The sequence below is a fragment of the Heterodontus francisci genome, chromosome 11 (assembly GCF_036365525.1).
Source record: "Heterodontus francisci isolate sHetFra1 chromosome 11, sHetFra1.hap1, whole genome shotgun sequence".
Taxonomy (NCBI): domain Eukaryota; kingdom Metazoa; phylum Chordata; class Chondrichthyes; order Heterodontiformes; family Heterodontidae; genus Heterodontus; species Heterodontus francisci.
The window spans coordinates 21637627-21658862 of record NC_090381.1 but is presented as its reverse complement, the minus strand read 5'-3'; the positions used below and the strand labels follow the sequence as shown (position 1 = coordinate 21658862).

The following is a 21236-nucleotide window of genomic DNA, read 5'->3' as shown; positions in this document are numbered from 1 at the left end:
AGCAACTCAGACTGCAGAGGGCTGGCTGGCTGTGGTTTACTGTTGTTCCCAGATTTATCATCAAAACTCTCCTTATTGCATATACTGGCAAAGATCTTACCAGAGGGACAACAGGGGGCAAACTTGCTGATGGTTATTCATGTTACGGTAATTACTTCTAAATTCAAAATTGGTTTAAATATATCCTTCCACTGTTTGTAAAAAGCTAGTGTCTTGTAATTGGCACTTAAAAAAGTTTCAGCAGCAGTTAAATCTGGCTGGGGCAAATAATCAGCAGTAGAAATAATCCCAAGCAGGTCAGGAATGAATATTGCTACATCTTTATCTCATATACGTTACTTCTCCCAAAATGTATAATTTCTAAAAACAATTGGCGAGATCTTCTACCACCTGACTGAATGATTGATAGGTCTAGCCCCCATGTTTTCCCTCCCAATCTCAACATCTAACTAATCTGTGGAAGCGTGGAAACTGCTATCCTCCTCATAAGTCCTTTGCAAGCTGCCTCACTGCAAGTACTCAACCATATTTCACAGTGCTCTTCTATGGAGCATGTGGTTAATTCATTTGCAAACAGTCCACTAACATGTAGTTTTCACAAACAGATGGAATCTTGGAATACAATTCTAAAAGCACGATAGAAATCCCACACTCCAAATAAAAAAGGCATTTGACCAACAAAATTTATATCAGTGGGGTAATTATAAATTCACATTAAAAGATTTGGCCTATAGGTCAGGTATACACAACAATCCAGACAGGTTACACATTGTAGGTCCTTCTACAATTGGTACATAGCTAATGTTATGACATGACCCCTCAAGTCAAAGCCCCCATCAAAATATATGATTCTGAATGCGGTGGGAGCAACGCACTGTCAATTCAGTCCCATCACTCCGCAGATCACATATCACTTTAAGCTTTCCCAAATCAAAGAAAGCCACAGCCGAATTGAACAATCTATTAACCCCCGAATGAGGCGAACCAAACCAGGTATCTTTAGATATCAACAAATTAACTATTTATTAGAAAAAACTAAAATCTTAAACACCAAGATAAAATAATATTTAAAAATATTAATAATAAAGTCCTTGTGAACAGTCCTCTGATTCAAAGCCCACTCGCAACCTTCCAAGGTCCAATGAGAAATTCGGGAATCCAGTCCAACATCCAATGCTTCAAACTCCACTTCCTTCCAGCGATGACCACAGCAGATCAACAACTCGCAACCACTTTCAAAAGATTCAATCTGGCTTAACTTTCAGAATTTTGAGGGATAAAAATAATCAGTTTAAATTCACTTGCTTCAATTTAAATTGACTGAGATCTCTTCTTCAGTTCATGCTAGCCCAGTTGTATCTCAACTGACTCTGCAAAAGCCAGTTTTTCAGCTAGTTTCAAAAGTCAATCGCAACAGTGTATATATCCTGTTCTTGGTCTCTGAATGGCTGTATCCGGGGCAACCAAGATGCACTTTCCTTGGTCACTTCTGATCTTGCTGTCTTAAAGACACACCACATACTTCCCCCCCCCAAAAAAACAGGATCATGACACCTCTGCCCCTGGTGGAATGAAGCACCATTCCCGAAATACATTTCATTACAATGTAAAAAATACAAATTGAAAAATACTCCAATAAATTTTTTCCCCCACATTTACAGATATACACTTTTCTAAAACATTAGGACAACAGCAACATGTTCCACCAGAGCTTTTTGGCTTTAAATTTTCAAAAGGTTGTCCCAATTAGCCCATTTCAAATTTCCAAACATAGTCTCCCAGTTGTTTTATGTTTCCCTTCCAAGTGTCCCTATTGACCATCACCTCAGCCAGGTGAACTACACAGCTAGGAGCACTGACCATTACTGGGTTCACTATTCTCTGAGAAGTTTCTCGAGTACCCCTTAACCTATGTGGCATCACTTGGTACTGGAAAACGCTGTCCAGTGTAACAAAAGCTGATTTTTTTCTTATCTTGGGGCGTCAAAGTAATTTGACAGGATCGCTCCAACACATTTGTCTCTTTAAGACGCATGGTGTTGCCCAGTCTGTCCATACAGTCTTCTAAATGAGAATTTGGGTAGGGGTCTGCCTTCGTTACCGCAGTTACTTTTCTATCGTCTATGCAAGCTTGAGCTGTCCCACCAGGTTTGGGTATCAAGACCACCTGTGAATTCCAAGCTATACTGACTAGGTTCAACTAAGCTGCCGTTCAGCATGCATTGTACCTCCGCTTCCACTTGGATCTAAGCAGCAAGGATGTTGTTTTAAAGGAGTGGCTCCCCCTATATCCACATCATGTGTGGCTAAGGTTGTACATCCCGGCTTAGCCCTACAAATTCTTTGAACGTCGTGAAAAGCCTGGTTAGATCTTCAAGCTGTTTTGCCTCTAAGTGCGAAAGCATATTGTCTAATTTTCCAAGCCATTCTGTATTCGCTAATCTGATAGTTGGACGTTCAATCTGAGACTTTCCTAGGCCTGCTTCAGCCTCATCTTCACGATTCTCTTCCTTCTCAACAGTCCCGAGTACCTGACATATCTGTACTGGCTTATTCTCCGCCCTGTGGTAATATTGCTTTAGCATATTGATGTGACACAACCAGTTCTTCTTCCGGCGATCAGGGGTGTCAATCAAGTAATCTACCTTACCCACTCTTTTGATCACTCTATATGGGCCACTGAACCGTGCTTTTAATGGTTCTCCCTGTAATGGTAACACTAATACTTCATCCCCTGGTTGAAAATCACAGGCTTTTGCATTCTTGTCTGCCCGTTTTGTCATAGTGGCTTGGGATGCTTTAAGGTGTTCCTGACCTACACAGCAAGCTTTTGTGAGGCTTTTCTGGAACACAGATACATAGTCTAATATCGAAAATTCATTCTTTTGTTCCAAGAATCTGTCTTTTATAGGTTTTAGAGGACCTTTCACTTCATGTCCATAAACCAATTCTAAAGGACCGAAGCCTGTAGACTCATTCGGGGAGTAAATAAAAGAAAGTCTAGTCCTTTATCCCAGTCATGTGGATATTCGTGACAGTATGCTCTAATCATCGTTTTGAAAGTCTGATGAAATCTCTCTAAAGCTCCCCGTGACTGTGGGCAATATGCTGAATATTTCAACTGTCTATTCCCAAAATTGCCCATGACTTCTTGAAATATCCTATACATGAAATTAGAACCTTGATCTGATTGAACGTCAAGTGGCAACTCATATCTCGTAAAGAATTGGGTTAACTTTTCTACTACTGCTGTAACAGTAATTGTCCTCAAAGGAATGGCCTCTGGAAATTGAGTAGCCATATTGATGACAGTAAATATGTATTGATGCCCCACTTTTGTTTTTGGCAAGAGTCCTACACAGTCTGCTAATACCCTGCTAAATGATTCCTCAATCACTGGTATGGGAACTAGTGGTGCTGGTTTTATGGTAGGTTGTGGTTTTCCCACCATTTGACAGGTATGACATGTCCTACAAAATTGTCTCGTATCCTTTGTAAGGCCTGGCCAGTAATAATGTTGGCTTAGGCATGATTTGGCCTTCCGAATTCCCCTATATCTTGTAAAAGGAATGTCGTGTGCTAACCTTAATAACCCTTGGTGATATTTAGGTGGTACGGCTATCTGTTCAACAACTGTCCAATCTTCGTTGGCAGGTCTGAGAGGCAGTCTCCATTTCCTCCTCAAAACCCCGTTTGCCATATAATAGCCTTCGTCTCAGCATCTGACAGAGCCGTCTGTGCTATTCGGTATATCTCTGGATCAGCTTGCTGTGCTGCAATAATAGACGATCTGTTAAACATCTCATTTGGATTAGCTAAATCCCCAAATAAGGTTTCAGATACTTGACTATCTATTTATTGCGCCCCTTTTACCTCCGACAATGGATCCTGTTTAGCCATTGCTCGGGTAATAATAATGTTGGCTTATGCATATTCCCAGAACTTGTTCCTGTAATTGCTCCATTTCCTTAATTTCATTTGGTTCCTCTGATTTTAGGGGAAACTGATACTTTTGATCCAGCCCAATCATTTTCTACGAGTAGATCAATTCCCTTTACTGGCAAACTGTGGACAACACCTACAGTTACTATCCCAGATATTAAGTCACTCTCTAGGTGTACTTTATACAAAGGTATGGGTATATACTCCCCAGCAATTCCATTAACTAAAACTTTAGCATTCAAGGCGCTCTCTGGTGGAAACCTTATATCTTTCCCCAGCAAGAGTGTTTGGGTTGCTCCTGTGTCCCTGAGTATAATGATAGGTTTTTCTGCCTCACTTACAGAATATGGAATTACTCTCCCCTTAGACAGAAATTCATTATAACTCTCAGGTATTTTATTCTTAACCTCTACACTCCTTCTGGTTTTAGTATCTGGTTTCACAGCTGTCATTAAAACTATAGCCTGGTCTGCCATTCTCTCAGTCAGAGTCTGTTCCTCTGCACTATCTTTGCATACCCCAATAAGTTCTATGGCTTTACCTCGTAATATCTAGCACTCTGAAAGAAGATGACTCGTTTTGTGGCAATGATAACACTTTGGTTTGCGAACTTCACTTCTACCCTCAGCAACTTCCTTTCTGACCTGAGGAGGGAATCCTGGGGCATTTTCAGCCGTTCCTGCTTGTCCCCGGCTACTCGGCTTCCTTTCACTCTCCCACTTTCTATTCTTCTCGGGTTTACAGGGGTGACGGACAAAAGAGATTGGTTTATTCACAAGCTCAAAATCATCAGCAATTTTTGCTGCTTGCCTAGCTTTCAAAACTTTCAGGTTATCTACACGAGTTCTCACTACTGAAGGAATGGAGTTTTTAAACTCTAAGAGAATCAATTCTTGAAGGTTCTCATATGTGGTTTCTATCTTTAATGCCCGTATCCAACTATCAAAAGTAATTTGCTTCACCCTCTTAAATTCTAAATATGCCTGCCCAGCCAATCTCTAAGTTCCGAAACTTCTGATGGTGAGCTTCAGGGACTAACTCATACGCAGCGAGAATAGCCTTTTTTGCCATTTCAATCTGCAGAAGCCTCTTCAGGAAGCATGGCATAAACATCAGGATCTTTGCCTACCAACCTGCCCTGCATAAGCAGTGTCCAGCTTTCTTTCAGCCATTTCATCTGTTCAGCTATTTTTCCAAAAGAAATGGAAAATGCCTCAATGTCTCTTTCCCTAAACTTAGGAAGAGTTTGTATAAATTTAAACAACTTTTTGCTGGGTCCTCAGCTAAATTCAGATTCTTCCTGAACGAATTTTTCCTGGATTCAAGACTACCCCTTTGTCTTAATTCCATCTCTTTTAACTTAAATTCCCTCTCTTCACTTTCACTTTCTCTCCTTCCTTTCCTCTTTTTCCAATTCAAGTTTTCTTATTGCTTTTGCTTTTTCTATTGAAACTCCAGGTTTTTCATTTCTAACTGATTCCTAGCCAACTCCACTGCATTACCCTCTGACGTACGACCTTCTTGTCTCTTGTATTCCCTTTCCTCTTCTTCTGCTTCTTCATTCAATTCCAGATGTTGAGTTATTATGTCAATTATCTTTGCTTTTTTGGCACCTGATAATTCTAACCCCAATTTTGCTGCCAATTCTTTTAATTTATTCTTAGTTAATGTTATCAAGTCACTCAGGGAAACATTCTGCTTTCCCAAAAACTCTGCTGCAACCGCTAATGCCATTACAATGGTATAGACTGTACATTATATAAGAGACCTGGTTATTTTTATTTCTTTGTAATTGGCGTTAGATTTAAATCTCAACAATCGAGGTTCCAATTGACCCCCAAATTTAAATATGTTATCCCAGAGATGAGTCCCCAATGTTATGAAACGACTGCTCAAGACAAAGCCCCCAATCAAAATATATGATTTTTGATTGCGGTGGGAGCAACGCACTGTCAATTCAGTCTCATCACTCCACAGATCGTACAACATTTCACTTTAAGCTTTCCCAAATCAAAGAAAGCCACAGCTGAATTGAACAATCTATTAACCCCCGAATGAGGCGAACCAAACCAGGTATCTTTAGATATCAACAAATTAACTATTTATTAGAAAAATCTAAAACTACCAAGATAAAACTATTTAAAAATTGTAGATTTACACCTCTTGGCGAACAGTCCTCTGATTCAAAGTCCACTCGCAATCTACCAGGGTCCAATGAGAAATTCGGGAATCCAGTCCAACATTCAATGCTTCAAACTCCACTTCCTTCCAGCGATGACCACAGCAGATCAACAACTCGCAACCACTTTCAAAAGAATCAATCTGGCTTGACTTTTAGAATTTTGAGGGATAAAAATAATCAGTTTAAATTCACTTGCTTCAGTTTAAATTGACTGAGATCTCTTCTTCAGTTCATGCTAGCCCAGCTGTATCTCAACTGTCTCTGCAAAAGCCAGTTTTTCAGCTGGTTTCAAAAGTCAGTTACAACATTACATATCCTGTTCTCAGTCTCTGAATGACTGTATCCAGGGCAACCAATATGCACCTTCTGAAGCTGGCTTGTTCTCCCTCTGAATGGTTGTATCCAGGACAATCAAGATGCACTTTCCTTGGTAACTTCTGATCTTGCTGTCTTAAAGAAGTACTGATCCTTTGCTGTCTTAAAGACACACCGCATCTTTCCCGACAAAAAAAACAGGATCGTGACACCAACCGTATGACTACCACCAACGTATGTAGAGTAGAGTTCTGAGAACAGCAACTCTCAGGAGCACTGGCAAACCTAGTCCCAAGGAACTAGCGGGCCTGTTTTAAATCCTTCACTACCTGGTACAAACATTGTTTAAGATGCGCTGAAGACTTCTTGGGAGTCTGAAGACCTGATGCTGTCCCACATCAGGATCAGTACACATTGCCTCACTTGTATCAACTTAACATGAATGGTTTGGTGAAGGTAATCCTTTTTAATTCATTAAGGGAGCTCGTCTCCGAATGGTCATTGGCTTTGAGTCTAAACTACAGTTTATAATGAGACCTGAAGATCAGTTTACTTAAAACCTACAAAAAGCATCAAGTGTTACCCATTAACCTGTCTGGAATATGAGTGTTTTCTTATTAGTTTTACGAATAAAAACATTCATTTAGATCATTACTGCTGGTGCCTTGTTTCTTCCACATCTAATTTGTATTACAACTACAGCAGTAAAGCAGGAGCAGGGCAGGTGCTAGGGTTAACAGAACTAGATAGAGGTGAAGACAAGTGATGAATTCCTATTGTAATGTTCAACATACCCTCCACATTGTCAGATAGCCCTGAGTAACTATGGTACCCTCCTTCACTCGTCTCGCCATTACGACACACCTCTAACTCATCGGCACCATCGTCCAGGAGTGGTAATGGAAGAAAACCATCAATCGAATCCATGTAGTCATAGAAACCAGGAATTAGAAATGTAATGTTCTAGAAAACAAAAATACTTCCATCTCAGAACAAACCAATCCAAATGATGAATGTATTAAAATCAGATCGTATACATATCCACGTACAAAACAATGCATCCTTGCGAGACTTCTTTGTCTGCTTTACTGACAGAAATACTAACTCATTTTGGGTTAACAATTCTGTTACAAATAGCAGATAAAAGAATTACAAGCAAACCCTTTCATTATTTGTACACTAATATTCAAAGAGTCCTGTCTCAAGGCAGAAACCTTCAAGAAAGAGTTAGAACAGGAGATTCTTAATTCCCCAGCAATTTAAATGAGCGCTACAAAATAGTTCCCTGGTGATGCCCCTAATAAATACTAAAGGGATTATTTGGTTATATTGAAGGCACAGTAATATTTGAGAAAGACCATTTCCATAAAACAGCCAGAACATGGAGTTAAAAGTTTTGTGCCCTTGGCATGTGAAGGTGCTCATTGAGCATGAAAACTGCTTGCTTTTTAGTTAATGAATTTTTTGAACCAATCATGAGAGCTTAAAAACAGTCAAAGAGGGTCTCAGACTTGCCTTTTGCTCCATTCCACGAGTTAGGGTGTTTCAGCTGGGCCTTTCCAGCAGATTTCTTTTTGCCGTTCTATGCATCCCCAACCCAAAAACTCAATTTTCAGGCCAACATGTGCAGTCAACCGTGGATAAGAAAGGAAGTTAAGGATTGTATAAGATTAAAAGAAAAGGTCTATAAAGTTGCTAGAAGCAGTAGCAAACCTGAGGATTGGGAGGATTTTAGAACAAAGGAGGACGAAGAAACTGATAAAGAAAGGGAAATCCTTTCACTCCTTCATAGTATTCTGCAAGGGACCATCTTGGCACTATGGAATGATGAGGATGTGACCTACCATGAGCAATGCCACGAGAGGTCTGCTATTATACAATATTCACTGATTTGGAATGCAGGTAGAAAAGCACACAGAAAGGCAAATAGAATTTGAGGCTTTATACATAGAGAAGTTAAATAAAAAAGGAAGTCATGTTGAAATATTGCACATTCTGTATTGCCAAGATGTTCCCTTGCAGAATCTTAGTCATGAAAAGGTAACATTCACTAGAATGCTGGGAATGAGAGGTCACAGTTATGAAGAAAGGCTGAAAATTGGAGCTTTTTCACTGAGACGTTGAAGATTAAAAGGGAATTTAATAAGAGTTTCAAAGTTATGAATGGCTTTGAGAAAGTAAATGATGTAGTTATAAGGGTGCCATATAGAGAGGATGATTAGAAGAACTAAAGGGGAGGTCAGAAAAAAACATTTTCAGAGGGCTATTAAGACAAATGGCCATTGAAGCAGAGACTGTAATTTAAAAGGGAACTGAATAAATATTTGAAAAGAAAGAATACAAAGGATACAAGGGGAAAGGAATGGGGTTAGAGTAAATTGCTCCAGTTTAAGAGCGAGCATAAACATGATTGGCCAGGTGTATGATCGGCCTCCTAAGCTGGAATTTCTGATACTAGTACATGTATGCCTCACTGAAGCAACAGCCTTTGGAAATCTTACCTTGCCCAGTAACTCCCTTTTCTCATAACCAAACAACATGAGAGCAAAGTTATTATTCAAACTGTGGATTGCTCCATCTGGCAGGAGAGTGATCAGTCCACTGATGGTGGTGAAAACCCACACAATTCCTGAGAAAACCACCTCTGTGCCAGTGATTGCCTGATCTTCCTCAGATTCAGCTGGGGAAAAAAAATGAAACCTTTCATACAAAGTATATTTGCATCATAAAATAATTTACAGAGGGTTGAAAGATATCTGAGGATCCAACAAATTAGTATCAAAGCATCTAGTCTTCAGACAAAATAGAGTCAGTCATAACAGCACAGGAGGTGGCCATTCGGCTCATCAAGTCCATTTATGAAGTCCAGGATCCCACATGCTTTGCTAACTACTCTCTCAATATGTCCTACCACCTTCAAAGATCTAAGCACATGAACCCCCAGGTCCCTCTGCCCTGTACAATCTTTAGTCAATATTGCCTCTCCCTATCCCTTCTGCCAAAATGCATCACCTGTCATGTATTAAATTTCATCTGCCACTTGCCTGTCCATTCTGCTAGCCTATCTATGTCCTGTTGCAGTTGATTGGTATCATCCTCACTGTTTGTCACATAGTCAAGTTTGGTTATCATCTGCAAATTTTGAAATTGTACTCTGTATTCCAATAACCAAGTCATTTATATATATCAAAAAAGCAATGGTCCTAGCACTGACCCTTGGGGAACACTTGACTAGATTAGTCAAGCACAATCTGCCTTTTACAAATCCCTGCTGGCTCTCCTTAATTAATTCAAACCTCTCCAAGTACCTGTCGATTTTTTTCCCTGATTGTTTTTTAAAACCTTACCCAACACTGATGTTCAACTGACTAGCCTGTAGTAACTAGAATGTCCTTGCACCCTTTCTTGAATAAGAATGTCACATTTGCAACTCTCGATTCCTCTGGTACCTCCCCCATATCCAGGAATGATTGGAAGATTATGTCAAACCCTTCCGCCATCTCCATCTCCACTTCCCTTCGCAACCAGGGATGCAAGCCATCCAAACCAAGCAACTCATCCACTCTAAGCATAGCCAGCCTTTCCAGTACATCCTGCCGATCAATTCTTATCCCATCCGTTACTTCTACCATGTCTACTTCTATCGATATTTTGTCAGCATCCTCTTCCTTAGTAAACACCGATACAAAGTACTCATTAAATATTCAAGCCTCCTAGTCAAAGCATATATCACACTCTTTGTCCCTAATAGGATCCACCTCATCTCTTGTACAACATACATATCAGGTGAGTTCTTCAGCAACAACCAGGCCAAATACAATAAGTTGAGGGGGAAGTGAAGAGGAAAATAAGACTGGCAAAGAGAATATGAGAATAGAATGTCATCTCATCTCTTACCACCTGCTTACTATTTATATGCCAGATGGTGATGATTTTTGGGTTTCCTTTTATGTTAACTGCCATTCTATTCTCATATTCTCTCTTTTCCAGTCTTATTTTCCTCTTCACTTCCCCCTCAACTTATTGTATTTGGCCTGGTTCTTGCTTGATAAACTCACCTGATATGTATCATACACCCTCTTTTCGGTGGACAATTAAACAACTAAAAGGAGGTGCCTTTCAAATATCCCCATCCTCAACGATGGGGAGGGCCCAGCACACCCGTGCAAAAGACAAGGCTGAAGCATTTGCATCCATCTTCAACCAGAAGTGCCAAGTGGGTGATCCATCTCAGCCTCCTCCTGAGGTCCCCAGCATCACAGATGCCAGATTTCAGTCAATCCGATTCATTCCACATGACATCAAGAAACAACTGAATGCAATGGATACTGCAGACTATGGGCCCTGACAACATTCCAGAAATAGTAATGAAGACTTGTGCTCCAGAACTAGCCGCGGCCCTAGCCAAGTTGTTCCAGCAAAGCTACAACACTGGCATCAACCTGACAATGTGTAATATTGCCCAGCTACATCTTGTCCACAAAAAGCAGAATGAATCCAACCCGGCCAATTACCACCCTATCAGTCTACTCCCGATCATCAGCAAAGCGATGCAAGGGATCGTCGACAGCGCCATCAAGCAGCAGTTGCTCAGCAATAACCTGCTCAGTGACCCTCAGTTTGGGATCCGCCAGGGTCACTCAGCTCCTGACCTCACTACAGCCTTGGTCCAAACATGGACAAAAGAACAGAACTCAAGAGGGCGGCACAGTGGCGCAGTGGTTAGCACCGCAGACTCACAGCTGCAGTGACCCGGGTTCAATTCTGGGTACTGCCTGTGTGGAGATTGCAAGTTCTCCCTGTGTCTGCGTGGGTTTTCTCCGGGTGCTCCGGTTTCCTCCCACATGCCAAAAGACTTGCAGGTTGATAGGTAAATTAGCCATTATAAATTGCCCTTAGTATAGGTAGCTGGTAGGGAATTATAGGGACAGGTGGGGATGTGGTAGGAATATGGGATTCGTGTAGGATTAGTATAAATGGGTGGTTGATGGTCGGCACAGACTCAGTGGGCCGAAGGGCCTGTTTCAGTGCTGTATCTCTAAATAAAAAATAAAAAATAAAAAGAAATAAAGAGGTGAGGTAAGAGTGACTGCCCTCGACATCAAGGCAGCATTTGACCGAGTATGGCATCAAGGAGCCCTACAAAACTGGACTCAATGGGAATCAAGGGGAAAACTCTCCACTGGTTGGAGTCATACCTAGCACAAAGGAAGATGGTTGTGGTTGTTGGAGGTCAATCATCGCAGTCCCAGGACATTGCTGCAGGAGTTCCTCAGGATAGTGTCCGAGGCCCAACCATCTTCAGCTGCTTCATCAATGACCTTCCCTCCATCATAAGGTCAGAAGTGAGGATGTTCACTGATGATTGCACAATGTTCAGCACCATTCGTGACTCCTCAGATACTGAAGCAGCCCACGTCTAGATGCAGCAAGATCTGGACAACATCCAGGCTTGGACTGATAACTGGCAAGTAACATTTGTGCCACATAAATGGTGGGCAATGACCATCTCCAACAAGAGAGAATCTAACCATCTCTGCTTGACATTCAATGGCATTATCATGGCTGAATCCTAACTATCAACATCCTGTGGGGGGTTACCATTGAAACTAAACTGGAGTAACCATATAAATACTGTGGCTACAAGAGCTGGTAAGAGACTGGGAATTCTGCAGTGAGTAACTCACCTCCTGTATCCCCAATGTCTGTCCACCATCTACAAGTCACAAGTCAGAAGTGTGATGGAATACTCTCCACTTGCCTGGATGCAGCTCCAACACTCAAGAAGCACAACACCATTCAGGGCAAAACAGCCTGCTTGATTGGCACCTCATCCACCACATTCAACATGCACTCCCTTTACCACAACATAGAGGCCTGGACAACGTATGTCAGCCAAGAGCGACGTCTCAATTCATTCCATCTTTGCTGCCTCCGGAGAATACTTGGCATCAGGTGGCAGGACCGTATCTCCAACACAGAAGTCCTAGAGGCGGCCAACATCCCCAGCTTATACACACTACTGAGTCAGTGGCGCTTGAGATGGCTTGGCCATGTGAGCCGCATGGAAGATGGCAGGATCCCCAAAGACACATTGTACAGCGAGCTCGCCACTGGTATCAGACCCACCGGCCGTCCATGTCTCCGCTTTAAAGACGTCTGCAAACGCGACATGAAATCCTGCGACATTGATCACAAGTCGTGGGAGTCAGTTGCCAGCGTTCGCCAGAGCTGGGGGCTAAAGCGTGGCGAGTCGAAGAGACTTTAGCAGTTGGCAGGAAAAAAGACAGAGGCGCAAGGGAAGAGCCAACTGTGTAACAGCCCCGACAAACAAATTTTTCTGCAGCACCTGTGGAAGAGCCTGTCACTCTAGAATTGGCCTTTATAACCACTCCAGGCGATGCTCCTCACACCACTGACCACCTCCAGGCACTTACCCATTGTCTCTCGAGATAAGGAGGCCAAAGAAGACAGTGGCAGCAGTGTGTACCATCTACAAAATGCACTGCAGCAATGCACCAAGGCTCCTTAGACAGCACCTTCCAAACCCACGACCTCTACCACCTAGAAGGACAAGGGCAGACAATGCACGGGAACACCATCACCTGCAAGTTCCCCTCCAAGCCACACACCATCCTGACTTGGAACTATATCGCCGTTCCTTCACTGTTGCTGGGTCAAAATTCTAGAACTCCCTTCCTATCCTACACCCCAAGGCTGCATTGGTTCAAGAAGTCAACTCACCACCACCTTCTCAAAGGCAATTAGGGATGGGCAAAAATGCTGGTCTAGCCAGTGATGCCCACATCCAGTGAATGAATAAATAAACCCTCTTTTTTTGTTTCATCATATTCTCCATCTCCCTCGTCACCCAAGAAGCTCTGGCTTTGGTTCCCTTACTTTTCGCCCTTGTTGGAATGTACTGAGCCAGTATCTGAAATATCTCGTCCTTAAATTTTACCCACTGTACCGTTAGATTTTCCTATCAACCTTTGGTTCCATTTTACTCTAGCTACATCCCTCTCATCCCACTGAAGTTAGCCCTCTTCCAATTTAGAAGTTTGACTTTTGATTGCTCCTTGCTCTTCTCTAGTACTAATCTAAACCTTCTGATACGATAATCACCCTTACCCAAGTGTTCCTCCACAGACACTTGTACCACTTGGCCCAGTTCATTCCCCAGCACCAGATCCAGCAATGCCTCCTTCCAAGTTGCGCTGAGAACATACTGGTCAAGAAAGTTCTCCCAAACACATTTCTGAAATTCCTCCCCTCCTTACCCTTTACTCTATTGACTATACTGCCACAGTGTCTGCTTTCTATTACTAGACGCTGCAAAGGAAGTGCATCCGCTCTGGTACAACATGTCAAGCGAATTGAATCTGGAACACTTTCAATTCTGTTTCCTGGGTGCAAGGCTACAAAAACTGACTACAATTTGATCTTAAATTGACAATTTCATTCAGTGAGGCCACAGGACGGTTGTTTTGAGAAGTGGAAAAGTTGACATTGCTGCAGTAGCTGGTTTTCTTTAAAGGCTGTGGTTAAAGTACATTGTTGGCACAGAGCAGAGCGATCATTACTGTGCATCTAGCTCATGCTTCCATTTACTGACAGTGGATATACACATGGTGGGGGGTGGAAAATATGTTCTGTACGCTAGGGAGTAGAGGAAGACGGGTTGGAGAGCATGAATGGGGGTGGGGGAAAGCTACAGTCAGCAAGGGGTTAGGCAACAGACCAAGGCATTAGACACAACACTGAGCAGGGAGGCAGCTGAACAAAGTGAAAGGGGGGGTCAACAGTGGCAGGAAATCAATGGGTATGGAGAAGCAATGGAAATAGAGAGGATTAACAAGGATGGGTGTGGCTGGAAGGGATGTGAAGGGAGCTGTCAAGGCCTAAAACTTGCACGTCCCCCTCACCTGCCACTGCTGAAAGTGTCCTGCAGCTCCATTCCAAGCCACACCACCAATCAGCCGAGAGAAAAGAAAATGGGAGGAAGAGCACAGACCAAAAAGAAAAATGAACAAAAAGACACAATGAGAAATCAAAATCAGAAGACAGATAGAAAAACAGTAGCAAGATTATGAAGAGTTTTGATGGAGTAAATAAAGAGAAACTGTTTCCACTGGCAGGAGAGTCGGTAACCAGAGTCCAGATTTAAGATAATTGGCAAAAGAGAAAGGGGAGATGACTTCTTTTTTTTTTAATGCAGCAAGTTATGATGATCTAGAATGCACTGCCTGAAAGGGTGGTGGCAGCAGATTCAATACTAACTTTCAAAAGGGAATTGGATAATTTCTTGAAGGGGATAAATATGCAGAGCTGTGGAGAGCAGGGGAGTGGGAGTAATTAGATAGCTCTTCCAAAAGGCTATCACAGGCACGATGGGCTAAATGGCCTCCTTCTGTGCTGCAAGATTCTATAATGCTAAAACAGGAGAGACCCCAATTGTAATCTCCGACATATTGCAAGGTGATTGGACTACACAGCGGAAAGCTTCTATGAACATATGAAATGAAAGAATGCAACAGACCAGCTGGTCTATTAAGCCACTTTCATATCGTCATTATGTAACTTACACACACTCTGCCAAACCCTCCATCACCCACAGTCTCCTGGGAGCAGCAAAAAAAAAGAAGAGAAAAACACATTGATTATTATAACATACTAGATAGGGAAGTCTTAGGCCTCAGCAGCCCCTTTCCAACCACACCCAATTCTTGTTAATTCTCTCTATGCACATTGGGTCCCCTAACCCATTGATCAAATCAGTTCCTAGGAGACACATCCCTCAATACCCATTTACCTTCTATATGTAGTTATGTCGACCACAGTCAGGAACTGACCCGACTCTCTTATTGAACAGCAAATCCACACTCACTGCACAAGCTAGCAACCTGTTCCCATGGTCAATAACTGCACCAAAAAAATACACTGCTTACATCTAACGTAGCCTGTGCTTACATAATTTATATTTGTCTACTGGATGCCCCTAACCTATCCAATTCATATATTCTATCCACTTGGCCAAATCTAAACCTCTCATTATTTTGAAGATCTATTAAACCTCCTCAAAATCTACCCTTTTTGGAGCAAACAGCCAGAGCTCCCTAACCCTTTGGCTGTAACTAAGGGCCTTTAACCTAGAAATTAATTCAGTAGTCCTCCTCTGAACCTTAACCAGGTTCAGCCACCATGGTGGTTATGGGAGGAAGCAGTTAACAATCAGATCCATGTAAGCATAGAAACCAGAAATTAGAAATAGTGTTCTATAAAATAAAAATACGCCCAAATGAGAACAATCCAATCTAAATGATAAATGCATTAAAAATAGATTGTTCAAATATTCATGTACAAAAAGAATGCATCCTTGCGAGATTCCTTTTCCTTCTATTTTGATGGCGACACATACCCATTGATACTTTGTGACAGGAGCAAAACTGGACAGTATTCTAAATGAAGTCTAACCATGGATGTATATTTTTCATCAAGTCTTCTTCCGTTTGATATTTAAGTTGGCCTGGCAGCACATCCGAACATTCTATTTACATTAGAAACACCCAGGTCTCTCTCCTGTTCAGTAGCACACAATCCTGCATGGTATATGTATCTACTTGTTGTTTTTCCCGACCCACGTGTAAAACATGCATATGAATCTATATTAAATGAAATTTTTTGGATGTAGGCCATCAGATCAAAATTTGAAGATGAAGTAGGTAAATCAATGGGTTAAGGGAACTGATGGAAAGAGAGAGGATCAACAAGAACTGGAGGGATGGTGGTGGGGGGGGGGGGGGCGCTGTTTGGAAGGCATGTGAGGGGAGCTACTGAGGCACAAGACCTTTTTTTATCTGGTAGGTTATATTAATTTATTTTCAGGTGTACTGTGATATGGGTGAGAAACAATTCTGTCACCATAAACCAGAGAACATTTTTGCTTCATTGAATCAATCACAAATGAGAGATGGTTCTGGGATCCAATATGCTGGAACTGTAGCCACAGATTAGTCTTAGTTCGGTGATCTAATTAGTGAAAGAGACCCTGCAACTTAGATTTTAGAGGGGGAAAAAAGCAACTTTCAATCATGAGCTGCTAACATCGAGCACAGAACCATCAAGTATCAAAATTCAAAATAAATGCATCTTTATGTATAAACTGGAAAGGAATATTTGTTAGAATAAAACCCTCAGCCAGATGCAATTTACATGTCCAGGTTTATCACTACTGCAAAGTGCCGTTAAAAAGGCACAATTTCTAGACCTCTGAGGAAAAGGTGTACACCTGAAAAGCTGCTCATCCTGTTCGTTCCACAGGTGCCGTGACTAGCTGAGTATTCCCAGAGTTTTCTGTTTTTGTTTCAGATATTCAATATCTGCAGTTTTTGCCTTTTGGCACAAATTCTACTTGAGCAACTTCAAAAATAAAATCAGCATTTCTTCATCCCTAAAATACAATGCCACTTCTACAACAACACAATGCTTTGCACATCATCAGCCGTTCTCTTCTATGCTTTATTCAGCCACTTTAAGGTGACAAAAAATGGTACCTACAGGAAAGGTAAATATCGTACCTGGATAACCAAGATCTGGTGGCTGAAACTGATGACCCTCAGTGCTCTCATCCTCCGGGACTTTAATGCCGAGTTTAATGCTGAGAGGAAAAGTAGTGCCGTCTTTTGTTCTGCCAGCTGCGCGCTGAATTTTCAAGCTCTGAAAGAGGTAAACTGTAGAAAGTAAACAAAACTCCTAGCAAGTACTTCTAATCATTCATTTCTGAAGTGCCTGTGCCACCGCTTTCCACCATTATTAAAAAGTTGTTCTATTGCCCCAATATTGTAACTTTTATAAAATGCTAGTTGATCTTTCATAGCTGTGACAAAAATGATGCCATTCTAAGAGTTAGTTTGGCATTGACTTCTTTAACTGTCATGGTGCAAAAAAAAAAAGCTCAATTCACAGAAAAACATGCCCTGGTTTATTTTGATACATTGCTGAAGATTTTTGTCTCTGCCAGGCATCCAAGGGAGAGTCTAAGTCATTCAATTCAAATACAAACATCTTATGGGATTTGGTTAAATACATGATTTGATTGCTCAGTTCAAATAAGCTGTGTGTTACTCAACATTGGACCTCTGTTGTCTTCTGGAAAGTATTTCTCAGCCTGTTTGGTTTAAATCAGAGCATCTCCCTGAATTAGAGTAATGAACCAGATAGATTCCTTGGACATTCTGAACCTCAAAGGTAATAATATCTGGACTGTTATCTGAACCACTCACCAACTGGCATAGGGTCAAGCAGATTAGAGAATTAAACACACCGCTCAAAGAGTGGTATGGGAAGAAGGGGTTCAATTCATCATAGAATCATAGATAGTTTACAGCACAGAAAGAGGCCACTTGGCCCATCGTGTCTGTGCCAGCCGAAAAACAATCCACCCATGGGGCATTGGTATCAGTACTCAGGAAAGAGAGAACTTTCCATTGGGCTGGGCTCAATTTAAACCGGACTGGGAACAATGTCCTGGCAAATCATAACTCAGGCAGGATAGAGCTTTAAACTAAAAGAGGTGGGGGTGGGGGAGGGCTCAGGTGAAGGGAGATTTAGAAATCTAAAGAGAAAATTCAAGGCAATAGAACATGTAGTGAAATAAAAGAAAATACAGCAGATGCTGGAAATCTGAAATAAAAACAGAAAGTGCTGGAAACACTCAGTAGGTCAGGCAGCATCTGTGGAGAGAGAAGCAGAGTTAACATTTCAGCTCTGTGACCTTTCATCAGAACTGGCAACAGTTAGAAAAAAATTAGGTTTCAAGCAAGTGAGGGAGCAGGGGGGTGGTAGCGAAGAGAACAAAACGCAAGACGTGTCATAGGGTAGAGGGCAGGAAAGATTAAATAACAAAGCTGTCATGGAACAAAGGCAAAGAGCGTGTTAATGCTTGTGGTGAAAGACAAAGCATTGATCCAGACAGTGTTAACGGCAGAGTAATGTGCAGCTCTGCCCATATGAAAAAACAGGCACATGGTTCAAAGAAATAATAAAATTAAAAATAGAAAAGTATTTTTTTTAAAAAGGCCAGTCATGTTCTGAAATTGTTCAACGCAAGGTTGAGTCCGCAAGGGTGTAGAGTGCCTAATCGAAAGATCTGGTGCTGCTCATCGAGCTTGCATTGGTGTTCACTGGAACACTGCAGCAGGCCAAGGACAGAAATGTGGCCATGAGAGCAGGTGGGTGTGTTGAAATGGCAAGCAACCGGAAGCTCGGACTGAGCGGAGGTGTTCCGCGAAGCAGTTACCCAATCTGCGTTTCATCTCAATGTACAGGCAACCACATTGTGAGCAGTGAATACAGTATACTAAATTGAAGGAAGTACAAGTAAATCACTGCTTCACCTGGAAGAAGTGTTCGGAGCCTTGGATGGTGAGAAGAGAGGAGGGTAAAAGGGCAGATATTACACCTCCTGCGATTGCATGGGAAGGTGCCGTGGTTTCGGGGGTGATGGAGGAGTGGACCAGGGTGTCGCGGAGGGACTCGCTTTCGCCCTGAACTGGAAAACTTCTTCAACTTTGCTTCCAATTTCCACCCTTCTCTCACCTTTACATGGTCTATCTCCAACACTTCCCTTCCTCGACGTCTCTGTCTCCATCTCTGGGGATGGACTGTCGACTAATATTCATAAGCCCACCAACTCCCACAGCTACCTTGACTACACTTCCTCACACCCTGTTTCCTGTAAGGATTCCATTTCATTCTCCCAGTTTCTCCATCTCTGACGCATCTGTTTTGATGATGCAACTTTCCACGACACGTTACTGACATGTCTTCCTTTTTCCTCAAACGATGATTCCCCCCCACTGTGATTGACAGGGCCCTCAACTGTGTCTGACCCATTTCCTGCACCTCTACCCTCCCCCCTTCCCCTCCCTCCCAGAACCACAACAGGGGCCTCACTTTCCACCCCACCAGCCTCCACATCCAAAGGATCATCCTCCGACATTTCCGCCATGTCCAGCAAGATGCCATTACCAAACGCATCTTCCCCTCCCGTCAGTATTCCGAAGAGATCGTTCCCTTCGCAACACCCTGTTCCACTCCTCCATTACCCCCAACACCTCGTTCTCTTCCCACGGCACCTTCCCTTGCAATTGCAGGAGGTGTAATACCTGACCTTTTACCTCCTCTCTCCTCACTATCCAAGGCCCCAAACACTCCTTTCAGATAAAGCAGCGATTTCCTTACACTTCTTTCAATTTCGTATACTGTATTCGTTGCTCACAATGCAGTCTCCTCTTCACCGGGGAGACCAAATGTAGATTGGGTGACCACTTTTCAGAACACCTCCGCTGAGTTCAAGAGCATGACCCCGAGCTTCCAGTTGCTTGCCATTTCAACACACCCTGCTGCTCTCATGCCCACATATCTGTCCTGGGCTTGCTGCAGTGTTCCAGTGAACATCAACGCAAGCTCGAAGAACAGCATCTCATTTACCGAATAGGCACGCTACAGCCTGACGGACTGAACATCGAGCTCAATAATTTTAGAGCATGACGGGCCCCCCTTTTTATTTTTAGTTATTTTTTCTTGTTTATTTGTTTATTTTATTTTGGTTTGTTCATCATTCTAATTTTTTACCAAGTGCCTGCCCACTGTTTTTTTCATGTTTATGCTTTGGGCCAGGGCTGTTCATTTTTCTGTCAATTAACACCTTCTCTGCACCAACGCTTTGTTTTTCAGCACACCGTTAACATACCGTTTGCCTTTGCTCTATGACCTTCTGGTCAGTTATTCTCTGTGACCCTGCCCTATCAACATCCTCCTTTTTGTTATCTCTTGCCCCACCCCTGCTTTATTTGCTTAAAACCTATTATATTTCTAACCTTTGCCAGTTCTGATGAAAGGTCACTGACCTGAAATGTTAACTCTGCTTCTCTCTCCACAGATGCTGCCAGACCTGCTGAGCATTTCCAGCATTTCTGGTTTTTATTTAGATTTCCAGTATCTGCAGTATTTTGCTTTTATATTATTGGAGGAGGAGGATTAGCCCAGATAGTAAAGGATGACATATGGACAGTAGTGAAAAAGGATCCTGGCTCAGATGGTCAGGAAGTAGACTCAGTATGGGTGGAGATTAGGAACAAGGGTCAGAAAACACTGGTGGGATTAGATTACAGACCCCTTAACAGTAGTTATATTGTTGGGCAGAGCATTAAGCAAGAAATAATTGGAGCTTGCAACAAAGGCAAGGTAATAATTGTGGAGGACCTTAATCTTCATCAAGACTGGACAAATCAAATTGGCAAAGGTAATCTGGAAGAGAAGTCTGTAGAATGCTTTCATAACAGTTTCCTTAAACAATATGTTGTGGAACCAACTTGTAGATCTAGTATCGTGCAATGAGGCAGGTTTCTAATTAGTAATCTCATCATAAAAGATCCATTGGAAAAAAAAGTGATAATACAATTGAATTCCATTCAGTTTGAAAGAGACATACTCTCAAATAAGAAACTTAAACTTAAAGCCAATTACATAGGTACGAGGAGAGAGCTGGCTGAGATTTATTGGGTAAATAGACTAAAAGGTAGGCAGTAAATAAACAGTGGGAAATATCTAAAGAAACAAATCAAAATGTTCAACAAAAACACATTCCACTCAAACAAAAACTCAGCAAGAAAGATCCATTTGTGGCTTACTAGGGAAATTAAGGATAGCATTAGATTAAAACAGGCTTATAATGTTGCAAAGAATAGTAGTAAGCCTGAGGATTGAAAGCGTTCTAGAAACCAGCAAATGGTGA

The 21236-nt window shown here is 42.0% G+C and overlaps 1 protein-coding gene across 5 annotated transcripts in view; it reads right to left on the bottom strand.

Moving 5' to 3' along the window:
• pask (PAS domain containing serine/threonine kinase) overlaps positions 1–21236 on the bottom strand; it is an 88069-nt gene that overhangs the window by 47092 nt on the left and 19741 nt on the right. For all 5 annotated transcript variants that reach the window (XM_068041789.1, XM_068041787.1, XM_068041788.1 and 2 more), the window contains exons 7-9: positions 17017–17155; positions 8941–9119; positions 7234–7402 (exon numbers count right to left, since the gene is read on the bottom strand). In XM_068041789.1, coding sequence (XP_067897890.1) covers positions 7234–7402; positions 8941–9119; positions 17017–17155 — 487 coding nt within the window. The remainder of the gene's footprint in view (positions 1–7233; positions 7403–8940; positions 9120–17016; positions 17156–21236) is intronic.